The 17,593-nt window shown below is 40.4% G+C and overlaps 2 protein-coding genes across 10 annotated transcripts in view; both read right to left on the reverse strand.

Moving 5' to 3' along the window:
- Positions 1-1,049, reverse strand: part of ITGB1BP2 (integrin subunit beta 1 binding protein 2) — a 40,632-nt gene extending 39,583 nt beyond the window's left edge. For all 8 annotated transcript variants that reach the window (XM_057717493.1, XM_057717492.1, XM_057717491.1 and 5 more), the window contains exons 1-3: positions 505-1,049; positions 201-250; positions 55-111 (exon numbers count right to left, since the gene is read on the reverse strand). In XM_057717493.1, coding sequence (XP_057573476.1) covers positions 55-111; positions 201-250; positions 505-568 — 171 coding nt within the window. In that variant the 5' untranslated portion in view covers positions 569-1,049. The remainder of the gene's footprint in view (positions 1-54; positions 112-200; positions 251-504) is intronic.
- A 153-nt stretch (positions 1,050-1,202) lies between these two features.
- NONO (non-POU domain containing octamer binding) lies at positions 1,203-14,445 on the reverse strand. Of its 2 annotated transcripts, XM_057717487.1 has the most exons (12): positions 14,346-14,422; positions 10,686-10,760; positions 8,787-8,946; positions 7,595-7,788; positions 6,012-6,313; positions 5,315-5,410; positions 4,920-5,116; positions 4,490-4,574; positions 3,978-4,080; positions 3,358-3,397; positions 3,019-3,128; positions 1,203-2,224 (listed from the first exon to the last, which is right to left on the reverse strand). In XM_057717487.1, exons 3-12 carry the CDS (start codon positions 8,935-8,937, stop codon positions 2,090-2,092), a joined length of 1,413 nt encoding a protein of 470 aa, XP_057573470.1. In that variant the 5' UTR covers positions 8,938-8,946; positions 10,686-10,760; positions 14,346-14,422; the 3' UTR covers positions 1,203-2,089. The 2 variants fall into 2 exon arrangements, with proteins under 2 accessions (XP_057573470.1, XP_057573469.1); XM_057717486.1 differs by lacking the exon at positions 10,686-10,760 and having other exon boundaries at positions 14,346-14,445.
- Between the last annotated feature and the right edge of the window lie 3,148 nt (positions 14,446-17,593).

The raw sequence follows: 17,593 nt of genomic DNA on the forward strand, positions 1-17,593 counted from the left end.
TTAGGGATAGACTCCTTCTACTCGGGGCAGAATCCCAGGAAGTAAAGAATTTACCTTGATGTTTAAGAACTCAGAGAAATCTACAGTTCGCTTCCGGCAGCAGGACCAACCCTGATAACAAGAGATCCAGCTCAGCTTAGATTCCTGGCTATATTTCTTTGGGAAAATGCTCTTGCTAACCCCCCTCGACTATTCCTCACCTTAAGTGCATCATGGAAGATTGGGACCCCAGGGTGATGGCAACAGGAATCTGTGGATACCGGTAGAAGGATCAAGGAAGGAAAGAAACTATGCCAAATATCACTTCTTACCTTTTTTCCAGGTTTATATGCTTACAATCTTTCCGTATGATGTAAATAAAAAAAAAATCAGTAAAGACTGAAAATCACCCAGACCAATTAACCTATGGCAGGTAGTTTCTTTCTCTGTTCCTTTAACAGACTGCTCACAGCTGACAACTCCCCCAGCACCCACAGCACTCCTGGCAAGGTCAGGATTACTCACCAGGAAGGTTGGTTTGGGGGTCAAAGTGCTGCCCACAGCCTTTGTTATGGCAGAGTAGAGACATGGAGGCGTTGGTAGAATTACCAAAAGGGTATTTCAAGGAGTCTGGCCGCCGACTGGGGAACACCTCTTAGTCTGGAGGATTTTAGCTGCCTAGAAGGGCCAGCTGTTTCTATTTTTAGTTTAGGAGGCGTACACCTCCTAACATGGGCAAGGGAACTTCAATTGGTCTTCCCAGCCAATAGGAGAGCTCAGGAACATTTTAGCTCTGAGGCTCAAGAGAAAAGGGTCAAGTAGAGTAGGGCTTGGAACTTGGGTGAGATCAGCTAACCACCGCTGAGACACTTTTAGACTTACCATGCCAATTCCAAGCCTCTGACATGCCAGCAGCTGCTCAGAAATGAACACTAATTTTGAGCCCCCTCCCAACTTGGTGAACATACCCCAATTCCTCCAGCCCATTTCCTTCCTCTTTCAAAGCAGCAGCTTTCCTCCCATCCTAATTACTTCTGTATACCACCAACAGCCTCAGATCTCCGTCAATCACTTCAGCCATAGCATGCATCCAACCTCCTCAATGTCTGCCTAGATAGATGATTAATACTCTAAGCAGAAGATCATAAAGGATTATTCTTATAGCCTTGTACTCATCTGAGACAGTAATCCCCTCCCTCCCCCTTCAAAAACAGCACAGAAAATTAAAAGGCTTAAAATGTATTTTAATAAGTCGATGTTGCATTACTTCATTTCTGAGAAAAACTCCAAAGGTATAAGGGACAAACCAAACATCATACACCAATAAAAAATGCACAGCATAACTACCTAAGATAGGCAAAACTAAGAGCTACTGTCTGACCTTCAGCATACAGCAACCCTGTTCTCAAAATTGTACTAGGCCTATCAAGAAAAGCTGTGAACAGCAACATCATAGACACAAAAGGGCCATTTCTGGGTTGTCCTTACCCCAGAAAAAGATGGAGGCAAGTTTAACACAAGATTTTTTTTTTTTTTAAAGATATACTAAATGAAAATCTCTAAGAGAAAATGTCTTCCTTAGGACATGAAGGGGTAATACATGGGATACAACAGAACCGTATGCATGTTGTCTGTGACCTCTGAGGACATCTGCCTGAATTCCCACCTGGGAGTGAATGGAGCAACGGAGCCAAGGTCATTGGGGGATGTTTAGTTTTTGTGGTATATGTGGCAGTGTCTCTGGGGTGGGGGAAGTATGAGAACAAGAAAGGAAATAGAACAAGGTGGACAAAGTGGAATGATTAAGATTAACGGGGGCGCTAACTGGATCCATTCTGCCATGGCTCCCCGCCCCTCCCAGGCTCTCAACAATCACGAGACTTCAGGAATGCACCACATAGAATTGGTTAAAGGATATACCACACAGAACTGATTTGTTAAATATCACCCCTCCCTTACCCTCTGCCTCCAGCATACTCCCTAGAGTACTACAGGCAGGGAAGACCTAACTATTCGGAGGAATCCCTAACATTTTTCCAGGGTAGAATTCAGCTAGTCCAAAATGGGTCCTTCTTTTAAGGGTTTTGGGAAACTAGACACTGCAATTTTATTAGTATCGGCGACGTTTGTTTGGAGCAAATTCAGCTCCAGGAGCTGCACGGTTGAATGCAGGAGGGGTTCCACCAATTGCCCCAATTCCTTCCATTGTAGCAGCTTGGCCAAAGCGTTCAGTTGTTGGTGGGGTCTTAAAGAGAAAGAGAGCAATGTTATCATAGAACCTATGCCCTAGCTTCCCACCCATCCATAGTCCCTCCCCTGGAGGCCATTTCCACCCAACTATTCAAGATGGTAGGGTTGACCAAGTCTGTTCAGAACTCTAGTGGATATCCCTAAAAGGAAAGTTAACTGAAATACAGTCCTACCGAACGATACCACCTTTAACTTTTTATTCCTATTCCTACATGCTAAGCAATATTACATACTAAATTCCTAGGCAGGGTAAACACTAGCCAAGTTCTTTTTCCTGAACTAGGGATATAGACAAGGGCAGGCCAGGCCATCACTCTTTAGCAATCTTAAGCCTATCCAATGTAAACATTTTGACACTAGAACTAAAACCATCTCAGGACTGTATGAGCCATAAAGCTTTTGGACTCACATCTACTTTATGTGATGATGCCTAGCCTTTGTTGCCTTCTCTCCAACCCAGGGTAGCAACTAAACAGTCAATCAAGACTACTCGGTCAGACAGTTATTTGCTTGATAAATAAAATATTTATCCTGGATAAAATATAGTTTCAGACTGGGTTTTGCACATTTTATTTATTTAATTTTATTTTATCCTGGATAAAGTATAGTTTGAGACTGGGCTTGCACGAGACTCAAAACAAAGATTCTGAAGTAACATTTTATGGATAAAAATGATCCTAAAAACTGTCATCTGCAGCAAAATTGTGGCAGGCCCAGGAACCATGAAGGCAAAGTCCTTCTTCCTCCTTTTACCATTTAGAGTTACTATAAGACCCTGCAGTTTATTACCAATCCCAAGGTTCCATCTGGCATCATAGTGGCAGGTCCTGGAGGAGCTGGGGTACCAGCTGGCACAGGAGCAGGGGGCATAGCGCCTCTGTTGTTTATGCCCATAGCACCTAAAGCAAAGTAGTGTGGTCAGTATAGGAGACAGAGATTGTCAGTCATTTTCTCTGCCAAAGTAAACAATTCAAGATCTCTGGGCTAAGACATGTTACCCTCCCACCAAAATGATGCTCCCAGAAATGTCAAGTCCCTTAAACTTGGACTAGGTAGAAGCAGCTACATCATTTACCACAGATGAGACAAAAAAAGGAAATCAGAGTCATTAACCTCCTAAATCCTTACCTCCCATAGCCATCTGACCCATCCGTATCTCCTGCTCTCTCTGAAAAACAAAAAAACACTCAAGACAGTCCAAGACAGCACTGTATTTATGCTACCACAATCCACTGCGGACCACATACTAAGGGAAATAGACAGTGACAGATAACACATGCTAAGTACACTGAGACCAAGATGAGGAACATCAACAACAGCTCCTTGAACTCATTGTAGTTGTACAATGAATTCAAGGTTAGAGCTACTAGGACACAAGTCAAGAGTTTCCTACTAGGAACAGGAGGAGAGATGAAAGGAGAGAGACAGCTGATTTCTTCTAGGGCTCCAACCTGTGCAACAACTGCCAAGGACATCAGAAGGCCAGTCAAGGCTGCTATAGGACTGGATCTATCTGATCCTGCAGTCACTGCGTTTAAACAGCATACACTGGCCCCAGCTTTTCATCCTAAATTGCCTGTGAGGCAAGAAGAGCTTCTCTTCAAACCTTACCTTTCCTTCCTATGAATGCTTGTTTCTATAAGGACTGTCACAGAATGGAAAAATTGGTCATAGCCTAGTGTGTTTTATAGTCCTAGTGGATAACTCATGATGAATTTGTCATATCATGGGCACATGGTAGATAATACCGCATCAGGGAATGTTCCCTTGAATCCTTCCTGCTGTCGTCGCATCATTTCTTCTTGTTGCCGCCGCATCTCTTCCTCACGGCGTCTGCGCTCCTCCTCCTGCCTACAGAGACGTCACCAAGATATTTACGGAGAGGCATTCCAGAACTTGAACAGATTCTTGTAACAGGGGACTCGACCAAGGAGATCAAGAGCCTACTAAAAACTATCATAGCTCTCCAGGAAACTCACTGTTAAATGTCCCCAGCCCTAAAACAACCCAGATGTATCCTTCAGGGGCAAAGTTCTTTCCCAAAGGAGCCAGTCTTATGAAACCAGCACTCAGCTGCTTTCCTCTTTAGCGCAGTCCCAGGAATTCCTAGAACCATGGGCAGCTCCCATCTAAAGGGAGAACTTGAGAAGCAGCCAGGAAATATCTGCCAACATATTCACAAATGCATGGTGGTAGGAAGCAGGAGTGAGACATTACCTTTTAGAGCTGTCAGAGAAAAAGGGCTGGAGAAAAGAGTTACCTGAGCTCCAGCTGCTTTCGTTTTTGCACTTCTTGGTTGTGCAGCTCTTCCATCCTCCTAAGTTCTTCTTGACGCCTCATCAAATCTAGAAGAACAACAGATTGATTGAGAGTATTCTTCATTCTCCTCGTATAGGCCCAGTAATTTTCCATTAAGATAAATGCAGAAAGCAAAGGGGATATTGAATCCCTGAGTGGCCATCAGAGGTATCCAGATTCCAAAAAGGAAGCTGAACCTATTATTTCCTTCTCCATAGAATCCAGTATCCTCTGCCACATCTCCAAGCTCATTTGCCTACCAAGATCAACAAAATATTTCAGGGAATAAGAGTTGAAGTTTAGGCCTTTCTCTACTGACTAACACAAAGAAACTCCTGAAAAAAGGTATTTTGTCCTTCTTCTAGTTTTAAGACTTATAGGCCGATACGCACCCTGCCTCATTAGCATGACCTGGTGCTCATGGCGAGCAGCCTCCATCTCCATCTCCAGCTTCTCACGAGCTTCCTTGATGTTTCGGTCCACTTGGTCCTGCTGCTGCTTCTCCATCTCAATAAGTGCCTTCCAGCGCATGGCATACTCATACTCAAAGGACCCAGGCTGTGCAAATCTGGGTGGCTGCTCTCGCTCCCTATAAACAAGGTTCCTAGGTTACTGAAACTTTGTCCAAGATTCTCACAACTAAACACTACATTCTCCTCCCAAGGGCCAAGACAATGGCTGCCAGTGAACACATACAGCAAAGGCACATGCCTCTTTTACACATTCCCTTACAAGCTTCCTTAATAATAGACAAACACCTAACGGAGAATCTATCAGGACCACATACTTGTGAAATTGCTGGTTCTTTATAACCAGCTTCTCTGGGAGTCCCTCTTCATCATCTAACTGGTCCATGGGCTCCACAGTTACAGGTCGAGGAAATCTGGGAGAAAGAGAGATGCTCAGTGTTAATCAAATTATACCCTACATTAGGCTTCCCTTTCTACATGAACCACTGGCACGATGAACTAGTTAGGGGTCACGACTAGACAATTAAACATACTTTTGAAAGGGTTTTTACACCCAGTCCCAAGTAACCAAGCTCTTTTAATGGCATTATGTGGAATCTGGGTTTGACAGGATAGTTCAGGTTTCAGATTTCCGAATACAGCCTTTAAGGAGGTAGAGTACTTAAGTAAAGCCTTTATATATGGTATCTATAGAACTCAAGACAATGACTCGGAGTAAATACTAAGAGAGATGTTGCATGCACAAAACAACTTTTTAGAGTTCTAAAACTTCACAGTAAGGGGAGACTTAATATTGACTAAATGACAACCTACTGAAAGACTAAAAAGGTTTATTTTTTAATCCTCATACCATTTCTATTAATTTAAGATTACACTGCCTTAATTCACACCGCAGAGGTAAGTTATATCAAGTCTTTAAATGAACACAGAAACATGGTTCTTAGAGGCTAACTCCCCAGACCACAGAAGGAAGTAGCATTTAAGGTATGTTTCTGAAAATGACCCCTCACTCACGTGGTTAGCAGGAAGGAGCCTTCACTGCATCTGTCCAGAGCTTTCCGAGCAGCTGGCTTCCCTGAGAATTCAACAATGCCTTTTCCTGAGGGCCTTCCTCGATCATCCACAATGACTACAGCCCTCTCCACCTGGCCGAACACAGAAAAGGCTTCCTCCAGCAGTTCATTGGACACATACTGAGGAAGGTTTCGGACTGTAAGGGATGCACTATGGCAGGCAAAGCGTACACGCAGCTGCTTTCCACGGAGCGGCATGTTGTCCAGTTCCACTTTGGCGATCTCTGCCAGGGTTCGTGTTTCCTAGGAAGCAGAGGAAAGTCAGAATAACAGTTCTGACTATTGGACAAAGTCAGTTGGACAAAGACCACCTACACGGCCATCAAGAGTCTAAAGTAGCACAGCTCAATACCTCAATGTCTCCAAAAAAACCAAAAAACCCTTGGCAACAAGCACACAAAGAAACATAGATAGAACTGGAAGAACAGAAGATAGAATTGGAAGAATGGTGTCATGTATTTCAGATAACTCTTTTGCTAGCCTAACTGCTCTGATGGGCCTTGCAACAAATCAACTAGAAATTCTAGAGTTAATACCACTTACATGGTCATCAGTATCAAAGGCTATTCTCTGAAGTGTTAACAGATCATCTGGACAACAATGACCAGCATAAAACCTACCCTTACAATACAGTGGCCAGAATTATTCTAATTTTTGCTAGCTACATACCAGTTTAACCAGAATCACTATACCTCCAAGAGGCCTCTTTAGAACTACAGACCTTGATGGGACCCCCTCCACATTACTAAAGAGGAACCTGAGTCCCAGAAAAAAATGACTTGCCTATATAGTTAGTGATAGATCTGGAATGAAGACTAGTTCTGACCATAACATCCAGTGATCCTGCTAGCACAATATGTTCCTCATTTATGGAAATAGATAATGCTCAGACATGTTTCCCTCATGCACTTAAATACATTTCTTAAATCAAATCAGATTTTAAAAAAAGATCTACACTTAATTTTTTTTTAAATAGATACAAATAAAACTGTCCCCTTAAGGTTTTGAAGAATCTTAAGTAAGATAATATATGTGTAAGGGCTTTGGAAATAAATTACATAAATCTTGATCATAACTAAAATAAAAACCTTTTTTCATTTTTTCTAGAAAAAAATCTAACTCACTAAAATATTTGGGGGGGCAGTAAATAGGGGAAGGGTAGAGATAAAACAAGACTATGAGTTGACAATTATTGAAGCTGGGTAACAAGTATGTGCAGGTTCATTATACTATTCTCTCCACTTCTGTATGTTTGAAATTTCCCAATTAAAACACAGAAAGTTCCAAAGGGCATACTTTAGCTCCAGAGTCTTAGGCAAATAAACCTATGTTGTCCTTGAAACAAAACAAAAACCTATGAGGAAAAATTAAAATAAAATCTCCATTTTTGTCCTGTTCCACCAACTATAAGCTTTTAACAAACATCACCTGAGAATTATTTCTACTGCCTAATTTTCCATATCCATCATCCCCCAGCTTCCCCATCTTTTAGAGCACATGCTCTAAAAGCCCACAGTTGCTCACCAAGCGGATAAAGCCAAAGCCCTTGTCCTTATGAATGAAGACTTCGCCTGCCTTCCCATATTTCTCAAATAGTTTCCTCATTTCCTCCTCAGTGATGTCAGGAGGAAGATTGCCCACAAAGAGCCGGCTACGCTGGGTGAAGGTCTTCTCTCCTGGTTTCCTAAAATTCTTCAGGTCAATAGTCAAGCCTTCATCTGAGAGAAGACACATAGTCACTCAAAAGATTGGGGAGAGATTTACAGTCACATTCTCAGAGTTACAACTGCTGCTAGATAGGCAACATAATTGCTGCAGAGAAGTCAAACACCATTTCCCAATGGAATCTATCCACTAACCACTTATCAGTAAATTGCACCTTAGAATGTGAAAGCGGTATGCAGAGATCTGGAGGGACTTCTCAACAGCTCTACTATGTGCCAGGAGCCAACCTGGACTAACTCAGAGACAGAAAGAGAAAATTAAGCATGTCAAGGAGCCCTATGGAGCTACTGCCAAAGAGAAAATTAAGCAAGTCAAGGAGCCCTATGTCAGAAGGGATCAGATTTTTACATTTAAAACATAATTGCTCCATTTCCCAATCCCTCACCAATCTTCATCACCTTAACAGTTCCCATTCTTTCAGGCTTGGGGTAATGGAATGAAAAGAATGAGTTAGGAAAGAGTATCCTTTGTAGGAATCTCTGGAAATAGAGGGTTGAGGTTGGTTGTAGTCTTAGACGCACACAACAGATGCTCAAAATTTTCTGAATGGATGGGAACGTCCCTTTAAAGACCTTTTATTCTGATTAAAAATGGGGTGACACAGGTCCCAGGATAAAAGTATAATACTTCGTACCAGACTTCTCCATTAAGTCTTTTAAAGACCTTTTCTATATTTTCTCTACATACTAGTCATCTGATGATTACCTCTAAGAACCAATCTCTGAGGTAAAACATGTAGCCATCTGCCTGGCAATAGAATGTGCCAATGCAGCAAAGCAACCTGTACTCAACTGCTATACTACATGTCTGCTCCTTATTTCAGAGAATCAGCCTTTTCTATCCTAAGTATTAAGAGGTAAACAGGGAAAAGAACAACAAATGTGTGCCACAGAGACCCATTACTTTATAATCCCAAGAGTCTAATCTAAAAATCAAGAAACTATTCCCAAGAAGGAAGCTATTTCTACCCCATTACCTAGCATGTACTTACTCTGGCTGCTGGCTTGCTGCCCATTTGCAGGTATTGGTGGAGGTGGTGGCTGCTGCTGTTGCTGCTGGTGGTGCTGTTGATGGTGATGCTGATGATGCTTCCTTGGAGTGTGGTTTTGTTTCTCCAAGTTAAAAGTTTTATTGCTCTGCATTTTTGCACCCTAAAAAGAAACGGTGAAATCTCAAATAAATTCAGCGCTAGGAACACAATCAGTCATCTTCCTGATGACTTATATGTCATTAATTACCTCTGGTATTATGCTCAACAAGTATGGCAAAGAAGTACAATTCAAAAATCTAAAAACTACCAGCACTAGCAATTATGTTGCACACAGAAACTAGACAAGTACTAGATAAGAAGAGCCTGCACTAGAATGACTTGAGGAACCTTCCAGTTCAATAACTATATGCAGTAATAGGAAAGTACTTTCTCAAAAGAATCTACTCCCTAAAAAATGGCCTTATCATAATATTAAAGCTCACTTTAAAAACACAATTGAAGCAGATTCTAGTTATCATAAGGACTAATAAGTCTTGTTCTTCTCTGGTACCCTGCAGTCCTAGCCTACAGTAAATACTGTGGAATGAACACCAGGAAAGGTATGGGCTGTGGAGTTATACTTAGATTCGAAGCATGGTCCTAATACTTACTAGCCATGTACTACTTAGTAAATTACTTCTGCACCAGTTTAAGCTGTTATAAAGGGGATAATAAAAATACCTACCTCAACATAGCTATGAAGATTAATACATATGTGAAAACACGAGTTCTGTATGGGCATATAGTAAACACTTGGTAAATACTATTATTAATTACAATGGAAAGATAAATGACTACCAAAGCAATGAAACTAGCAAATACAAATATATACAATCACAAAAATCTTAAATTCTGTCATTTAAAAATCAACGTAAGGGAATTCCCTGGTGGTCTAGTGGTTAGGATTCCAGGCTTGCACTGCCACGGCCCAGGTTCAATCCCTAGTTGAGGAACTGAGATCCCATAAGCCACAGAGTGGCCAAAAAAAATCATCAACATAAGATTAAAAGAAAACAAAATGAAAACTCCTAGTATAATCCAGACTGAATATGAAAGTTGATGGTTTTAAAATGAAAATTTCCTAATGGATCAGGTTAACAAACTGAGGACCATCTTCCTCATCCAAAGGCAGTTCTCCAGTAAATTACAGGGCAAAATCAATCCTGAATCTTTTCCCCTAAACACAAGACCCTCCAGTCAGATTTATCTAAAGGAAAGATGCAGAAAGGGACCTTTTTCCTGAATACTGTATTAACATCATATGATTCCTTTAAAATAAATTATATTCCTCAGATGAAAAAAATGTGACAAAGACTTAACTGTTGATTCTGGATGATGGGTGTACAAGAATTATGTGTATAAAAACTTTCTAATACATTTTACATCATATCCTACCAAAACTGAAAACATCAATGCAATTAAGTTCTGTATCCAAAAGTTGTTTCATAAGACAATAGGTAACAAGAGCTATCAAGATGTTTATATTCTTTAACTCAGGAATTCTACTTCCTAAGAATATAATTTTAAAATTTAAAAACTACATCCATGAAATACTGTAATGGGCTTTCTGGTAACAAAAATGATAAAAATAACTTCAGTACCCCAAATTAGGGGCAATGCTTTTAATAAATTGTGGTACATCTATATAATGGAATGTTGCACAGCATTAAAAATTATAAAGATCATGTAAACATGAAAAATGTTTGATGCTTTAAGAGGGAAAGGGTTTTTATAAATGCATGAATGTAGATAAGAAACAGAAGGTAGGCAAAAATGAAATCTGTCTTGCTTGTAGATTGATAATTTTTTTTACTAATTTTTTAAACTAATTCATTCAACATATTTTCACTGAATGCTTACGATTTGCTAGGCACTATTCTAGGTGCTTGGGATGCATCATAAACAAAGCAGATTCTTGCCTTCAGCAGTGATAACCTTCCAGTGAGAGAAAATATACATAATAATTAAATTACATAGGACTTAAGAATAGGTTAAGTTTTAGGGGAAAATAAAGGGGGGGGCGGAGTAAACAGGGAGTGCAAGGGGGATGATTGTAATTTTGAACAGAGCTGTGAGGTTAGCCTCACTAGAAACCTGACATTCAAGCCAAGACTTGAATTCTCTTATTTCGTCAATCTTTTGTTTCTCATTAATAAAGCACAAAATACATCTTTAACATAGAAAACTTAGAAATAAAAACAAAGATAAAATAAAAACCCAAAGACCCACCACTTAAAAAGTCACTGCTAACATTCTGGTATACCCTTTCAGTCATGATTTATATATTTGTATGCACTTTAAATGGTATATTCCATGTCACTAAATCTTCTACATTTACTGTTAATGGACAAAGTATTCAGCTGTCAACCAAGCCCCTATCGTGTTGGGACACTTGGGCTGTTTCTAACTTTTCACCATTATAAACAACGCTCACAGCTAAATCTTGGGGCACCTCCATGAGTAAATATTCCTCCCAACAACTTCTATTTTTGCGTATTTACCTTTAAAACATAAATACATTGTCACTTCAAAACTGCAATGATAAATGCATTGTTGTATATTCACCCTTTCCTCATTTCTATAGTGTCAACTTAATTATAATTTTTAATGGCTACATGAAGTCCAAATAGATGTATACTAATTTACTAAACTACTCCTTATAAGACATTTAGGCTGTTTTCGGCTTTTTCCTATTATAATGCTGCAATAAATATCTTCTTGCTTATACCTTTCTGCTTATTTCCTTAGGATAAATTCTTTAAAATAGAATAATTAAATGCTTTTGTGACTCTTGCCACCTAATGTAACACAACTTTAAATACCATGAATAAGTATACCAGTTTGACAGCAAATGGGATACCTTTAAAAAAAAAAAAAAGGAAATGTTTTTAAAAATAATTTTATAAAAATGGGAAATTAAAATAAAAATCTAGTCTACCCCAGCTACAGCTGAGGATAGGTAAAGCGGGCATTAGAATCAGATTTTTTCTTATTTGAGTCCCACGAATTAAATACCTCCCCTCCCCTGACCCCAAAGTGGCCTATAGCAAAAACCTGAATTCTCATCTCCACAGCCATTTCTCCAGCTAGTTCTTCTTACCTCTGGCTAGAATCCAAGGAGAGTCTTTTTTTTTTTTTCCTCCAGCCCTTAATTTAGCAGTCAGTGGCTCCAGCCTCAATACCTTTCCATCCCATTCAGCAACTCACAATGTATATGTTAACAGAAATGCTCATAGAGATCCACTCAAAACTGAAGTATTAAAAACTCTATATTTACATCCTAACGACACCTCACCACTCCATTTCAAAAAGGCCATTTTGCAACTTCTTAGCAGAAATGCTCTCCTTAAACACTGGGATGTTCTAAACCGTTTAGAATTACTTCAAGGGATGTTATTTTTGGTTTTACAAAGTGTAGCCTGGTAGTTAAGATGATAGTACCAAATATTTATTGATCACTATTTGTCAGGCACTGAGCTAAGTCTGTATTATCTCATTTAATGCTCACAACTCTCATTCTTCTGAATAAGAAAACTGATGCACATCCAAGATCACACAAAAATGGGATGGAGCATGGAGTAGAACTCAGGTCTGTTAAACTCTAAAGCTCATACTCATCACTATGCTACAAACTGTATAATCAAACTCACCTTGATTTTAGAGTTTAGAATCCAAAAATCTTACTAAAATGTCACGTAACCTCTGAGCCTCAGTTTCCTCAACTGTAAGATGGAGGTAACACCTATCTCAAAGGGCTGGTTATTTTGACTAAATGAGATCATGTACACAGCAATCACTTGTTTCTGCTGGCAAGCACTACCCCTATTTCTACGTAGGGTGGGTGCTCCAGTTAGACAAATGTTATCAATTACATTCTTCCCCTGTTCCTCTTCATTCTGTCAAAAATTATTTTTACAACCAAATTGCCTACCTTTGTGCTGAATGTCTCCATAATGCTAATCTTTATAATCTTTCCCTTCAGTATTTTATTTCCCATGCAGGCATTCAATGGTGAACACTAAATATTATATAAATCACCTAAAACAGTTACCACAAAGTAACAAGTACTCAGTAAATATTGTCCCTATAATGTACTTCTAATGATGACCACCAATATAATTTGAAAATATGTACAGATATCCGGGTAATAAATTCACTGTCCCCTAACCACTGGGCCTCTGAGAACAAAGCACATAGTAAGGATTCCTGTCTATTTATCTGCCCTAAAGACTAACCCTGATAGATTTTCTTGAGAGAATATACATATTGTTGTTAGAAAAACTGGGGCTATTTGCAACACAATTGCACAGATGTTGTTTAGGTACAGGACCAAACACTACATCACATCACATATATCTGAAATCTAAATAAACGTCCCCTTAATTTTCAGAAAAAGGATCAACTTTTTAAGTGGAAACTGTGGGGGGAAATCTGGTAAAAATCTACCAGATAGAGATGGCTGTCTGGATGTGAACCAGCCTGAAAGCTGTAGGAGACACTGGCATGGTAAGGTTCTTTCCTAAGAGTCTCTTAGGACCTTTCATTTAGTAACAAGGAAGTTGGACAAAGAACCAATATAAATCTAACCAGTACCCTCCCATTAGAGTTGCCAGATGTAGCAAATAAAAACACACTACAGTTAAATTTGAATTTCAGATTTTAAATATGAATGATTTTTAGTATAAATCCTATGCAGCAAATACTAAAAAATAATTTGTGGTCTATGTAAAATTCAAATCTAATGAGGTGTCCTATATTTTATCTGGCAACCCTAACCCCTACACCTACCTCAACTTCAACTGAAGATACCAAACTGCCTCCCAGTCCTCTCTAATCTCGACTTCTGTTAAAAACACACAAAAAAAGCATCAACTTACAATAGTTTTTCCAAATGTAAAACACCCGATAGGAAATCCATAAAATAAATTTTCATTTTAAAAAGTGATGTCATAAATGGGTCGAGTAGCTAGGCAACAAGACCAAAAAAAAAAAAAAAGCCTCTAGAAACCTGCCTAGGAAAGCGGAGAGCGCTGGACTAGCAGATGAACTTCCCAGCTAAGAGTTTTGACAAAGAAACATCGCAGGAGGGGGGCACTTTCTCCTCCGGAATTAATGGCCTCACGAGGTCGAGAGGAGGAGCGCCCGACAAAGCACCTCCTCCCGCAGCCGCGACTTCAGGGCTCTCGGATAATAGACCCCACACCCGCAGGCCCAGGGAGGCTCAAAGGCCGGGGAACTTACTGGCACTGCTCAGATTCCAGGATGTGTCGCACAAAGAAACGAGGCGGGAAGGGAAACGGGAACCAGGTTAAAGCAGAAGGCGAGGCCAGGGCAGAGCGATGGGCCCCCGCGAGTGGGCAGCGGAGGCCGTGTGGCGGCGGGGACAAGGCCTCAAGGGGCCTCGGAACGAACGGCCCACCTCCCTCCAAACCCAGCCTCGCCCTCGCCGCTACCTTTACCGATTGTCGCGAAAAATCCTACTCCCCTCTCCAACGAGAACTAAGTCGTCCCCAAACTCACCCTCTACCGACTGTTTTCTCCTTAGAGTAACGGCGACGCTACCCGGCCTCTACCGTCCCGAGAAAAGAGCGCGCGACCGCCGGAAACGAGACGACGGAGCTCGGTGCCTCCCAAGGGGTACAAAGTGGCGTTCCCTATTGGTTATCTGACTTGCCAATCAACATTTATCTCCAGAGGCGGAATCAGTTTTCCACCATTTCCTCGATCTTATTGGCTACCGAATGCGAAAGACTTGAGTTCGTGTGAACGACAGATGGGGACAAAGAGCGAGGCTTTGTATCGAGTGAGCATGCGCAAGTTGCGTCCGCTATTGGCGGAAAAGGAAGGGGGGAGGGGGATAAAGGAGTAGGTGGGTGGAGGGTCGGAAGGAGACACTTCAACGGACTAACGGAAAGACTGAAAGACTAAGTAGTGGGAGGGGGAAGGGAGAGAGGAAAAAAGTGAGAGAGGAAGGTGGAAAGAGAGGGAAACAGAAAGGGAGAAAATGTGCGCGTAGGCGTGCTTTGAGAATTCCTGCACTGCGCCTGTGCAAGCAGCTAGAGTAACAATGTCATTGTATTCAGTGTAGTAGATCTAGCCTTTTCCTACTGAAAAAATGCCCCGCCATGTTTCTTTTTTCACACTTCCTCATTAGGGCTCACACTCTGCCACTTCTTACTTAATCTGATTTTCTAGTTGCTTCTGCTGCTAGGTCTACTCCTGAAGCTCTACTGAAATAGTCATCACTATGGTTATGGTTATAGAAAGGGATGGGGGAGGGGGGATCGATACTTTAGTCTCTGCGTGATTACACAGAATTGTAACCAGTACTCTCATTCCCATGGTAACCAGGGAATCCAGCAGTCCAAACATCACTATTGTTGCAGTGATTTACAGAGATTCAACAGGTGTTATCATTGCCATGGATACATTGGAGGCCTCCAGATCAGACTGATTCTATATTCCAAAGGATGCCAATTAGGTAATCACCTTCATTTTTCAGTAACACCTAACTAACCCTGTGGTTAATCAAGGGTTACAACGCTCAAGTGATAGGTGTTTGTAGTTAATTCCCACTGATTAACTAATTCACACTCAAAGTTTCAGGATGTTCTGACTGGCGCCACCTTATGTGGGGACAGAATGATCTAGACCTGCACTGTCTAGAACCTTCTGCAATGACAGAAATGTTCTATATCTGCTGTGTTCAATACAGTAGCTACTGACCGTATGTGGCCACTGAGGGCTTGAAATATGAAGAGTGCGAATGAGGAACTGAATTATTAATTCCACTTCATTTTAATTAGCTAAAATTTAAGTAGTCACATATCGCTAATGGCTACCATACTGGACATATCTAGACCAATGGTTCCCAAACTTTTTGAGAATAAATAACACCTCTATTATGAAAAAAGAAATAATACCTCTAGTCTGAAAAAGGCTTTCTTTTCCCTGCTTACAGAAAAAAAAAATCAAACAATACCCAAGAGTAAAAAGAGAAATGTCTCTCCCTCTAGTCACTCCAGTGGTTACAATTATGACTACAGTCTTGCATTTCTATTTTCTATGTTTGTACTGTTCTGGTCAAAGAGAAAAGTTTATTCCTTTTCATACATGTAGGATTAAGCGATACATACTTTTCTGAGCCATGACTTTCTCACTTAAAAAATTACTTTAGGACTTCCTAGGTGGCGCAGTGGTTAAGAATCCACCTGACAATGCAGAGGTCACGGGTTCGATCCCAGCTCCAGGAAGATTCCCACATGCCACGGAGCCTGTGTGCCAAAAAAAAAAAGATAAACTTGGAGAAAATATTTGTAACACACATGGCAGGGGGATAATATCCCTAAAAATAAAAAAAAAATTACTTTAGCTACCTTTCCATATAAATGCATAAAGATCTATGAGGACTTTTAATATCAAATATTTTATAGACTCCAGCATGATGGAGTCTATATCTGTTGAGTGAAAAAATACATAGTTACAAAAAAGCTACTATGGATTCAATAACATTTTAATGAACTTTGTTAGTCATGACAGCTGTTTACACCATTAAGAAACTAAAATAAATTAAAGGAAAAATTGTTGCACTTTTGTGTATCTCCTAAAGGCAATCAAAACATAAGCAGAGAAATGTTAATGTAAACAAATAATTTCAATACTGTAGGCAAATAAAATAATAGTATCACATTAGAGGTAAAGGTAGCACAGCTCTGTTTGAGTGGATCAGGAATGGCTTCACAGAAAAGAGCACCTTTGTCTCTTCCAACTTCTGGTGGCTGCTGGCATTCCTTGGCTTGTGGCTGCATCACTAAAATTTCTCAGTTTGTAGTCACATGGCCTTTTCTTCTCTGTATGTCAAACCTTCCTCTGCTTCGCTCTTACAAGAGCACTTGTCATTACATTTTGGAACCGCCTGGAAAATTTCCCCATCTTAAGATCCTTAACTTGGGACTTCCCTGGTGGTCCAGCAGTTGAGACTCCTTGCTCAATATAGGGGGCCCGGGTTTGATCCCTGATCAGGGAACTAGATCCTGCACACCACAACTAAGACCTGACACAGCCAAACAGATATTTTTTTAAAGAAAGATCCTTAACTTAATCACATCTGCAAAGTCCTACTTTTTTGCCATATAAGGTAACATTCACAGGCTCCAGGAATTAGGACATGGATATCTTTTTTTTTTGCTGGGGGGAGGGGGGAGCATTATTCATCTTACCATGATCACCCTGGCAACAATGTGTAAAAAAGATTGGAGGAGATAATCCGGGAGATAAGGACACCAGCTAGAATACAATCATAATTATTTCAGGAGAAAGATGGGGAAGGCCTGAACTAAGACAGTGGTTGTAGGAATAGAGACGAGGAAACCAAATCTAAATAATTAGAAGGTAGGATCAAGGGGACTTAATCAATTAAATGTAGGAGGTAAGGAGTAGAAGACTAGAATGATTCACAGGTTTCTGGTTTGGGTGCCTCGTTGTCTGGTTATAACCAGGATGGGAAATAGAGGCCAAGGGAAAGTCAATCAGTGCATTTTGGTTTAAGGTGAGAGGAGCCAGCCAAGCAACAGATGAAAAGCAAGGCTCTGAGAGATCAATTTTTTTTCCAATTATCATTACCAATCACATAATACTTACGGAATATTTTCAAGGTACTGAACATAATAATATGGGGTTTTTCAGTAGTAAGGATGACTTCTGTCCTCAGTAAACTACCAAGCAACTAGATAAACAGGTAACATCAACCAAAAAAAAGTGGCCTAGTG

Source organism: Hippopotamus amphibius, chromosome X, assembly GCF_030028045.1.
Source record: "Hippopotamus amphibius kiboko isolate mHipAmp2 chromosome X, mHipAmp2.hap2, whole genome shotgun sequence".
Taxonomy (NCBI): Eukaryota; Metazoa; Chordata; class Mammalia; order Artiodactyla; family Hippopotamidae; genus Hippopotamus; species Hippopotamus amphibius.

Excerpts from the sequence above, each read along its gene's own strand:
- NONO (XM_057717486.1), bottom strand. The coding sequence starts at position 8,937 with ATGCAGAGCAATAAAACTTTTAACTTGGAGAAACAAAACCACACTCCA. Across the intron at positions 5,117-5,314 it reads AAGAACCAGCAATTTCACAA|GGAGCGAGAGCAGCCACCCA; the intron begins GTATGTGGTCCT and ends CCTTGTTTATAG. Across the intron at positions 2,225-3,018 it reads CAGATGGAACCTTGGGATTG|ACCCCACCAACAACTGAACG; the intron begins GTAATAAACTGC and ends TTTCTCTTTAAG.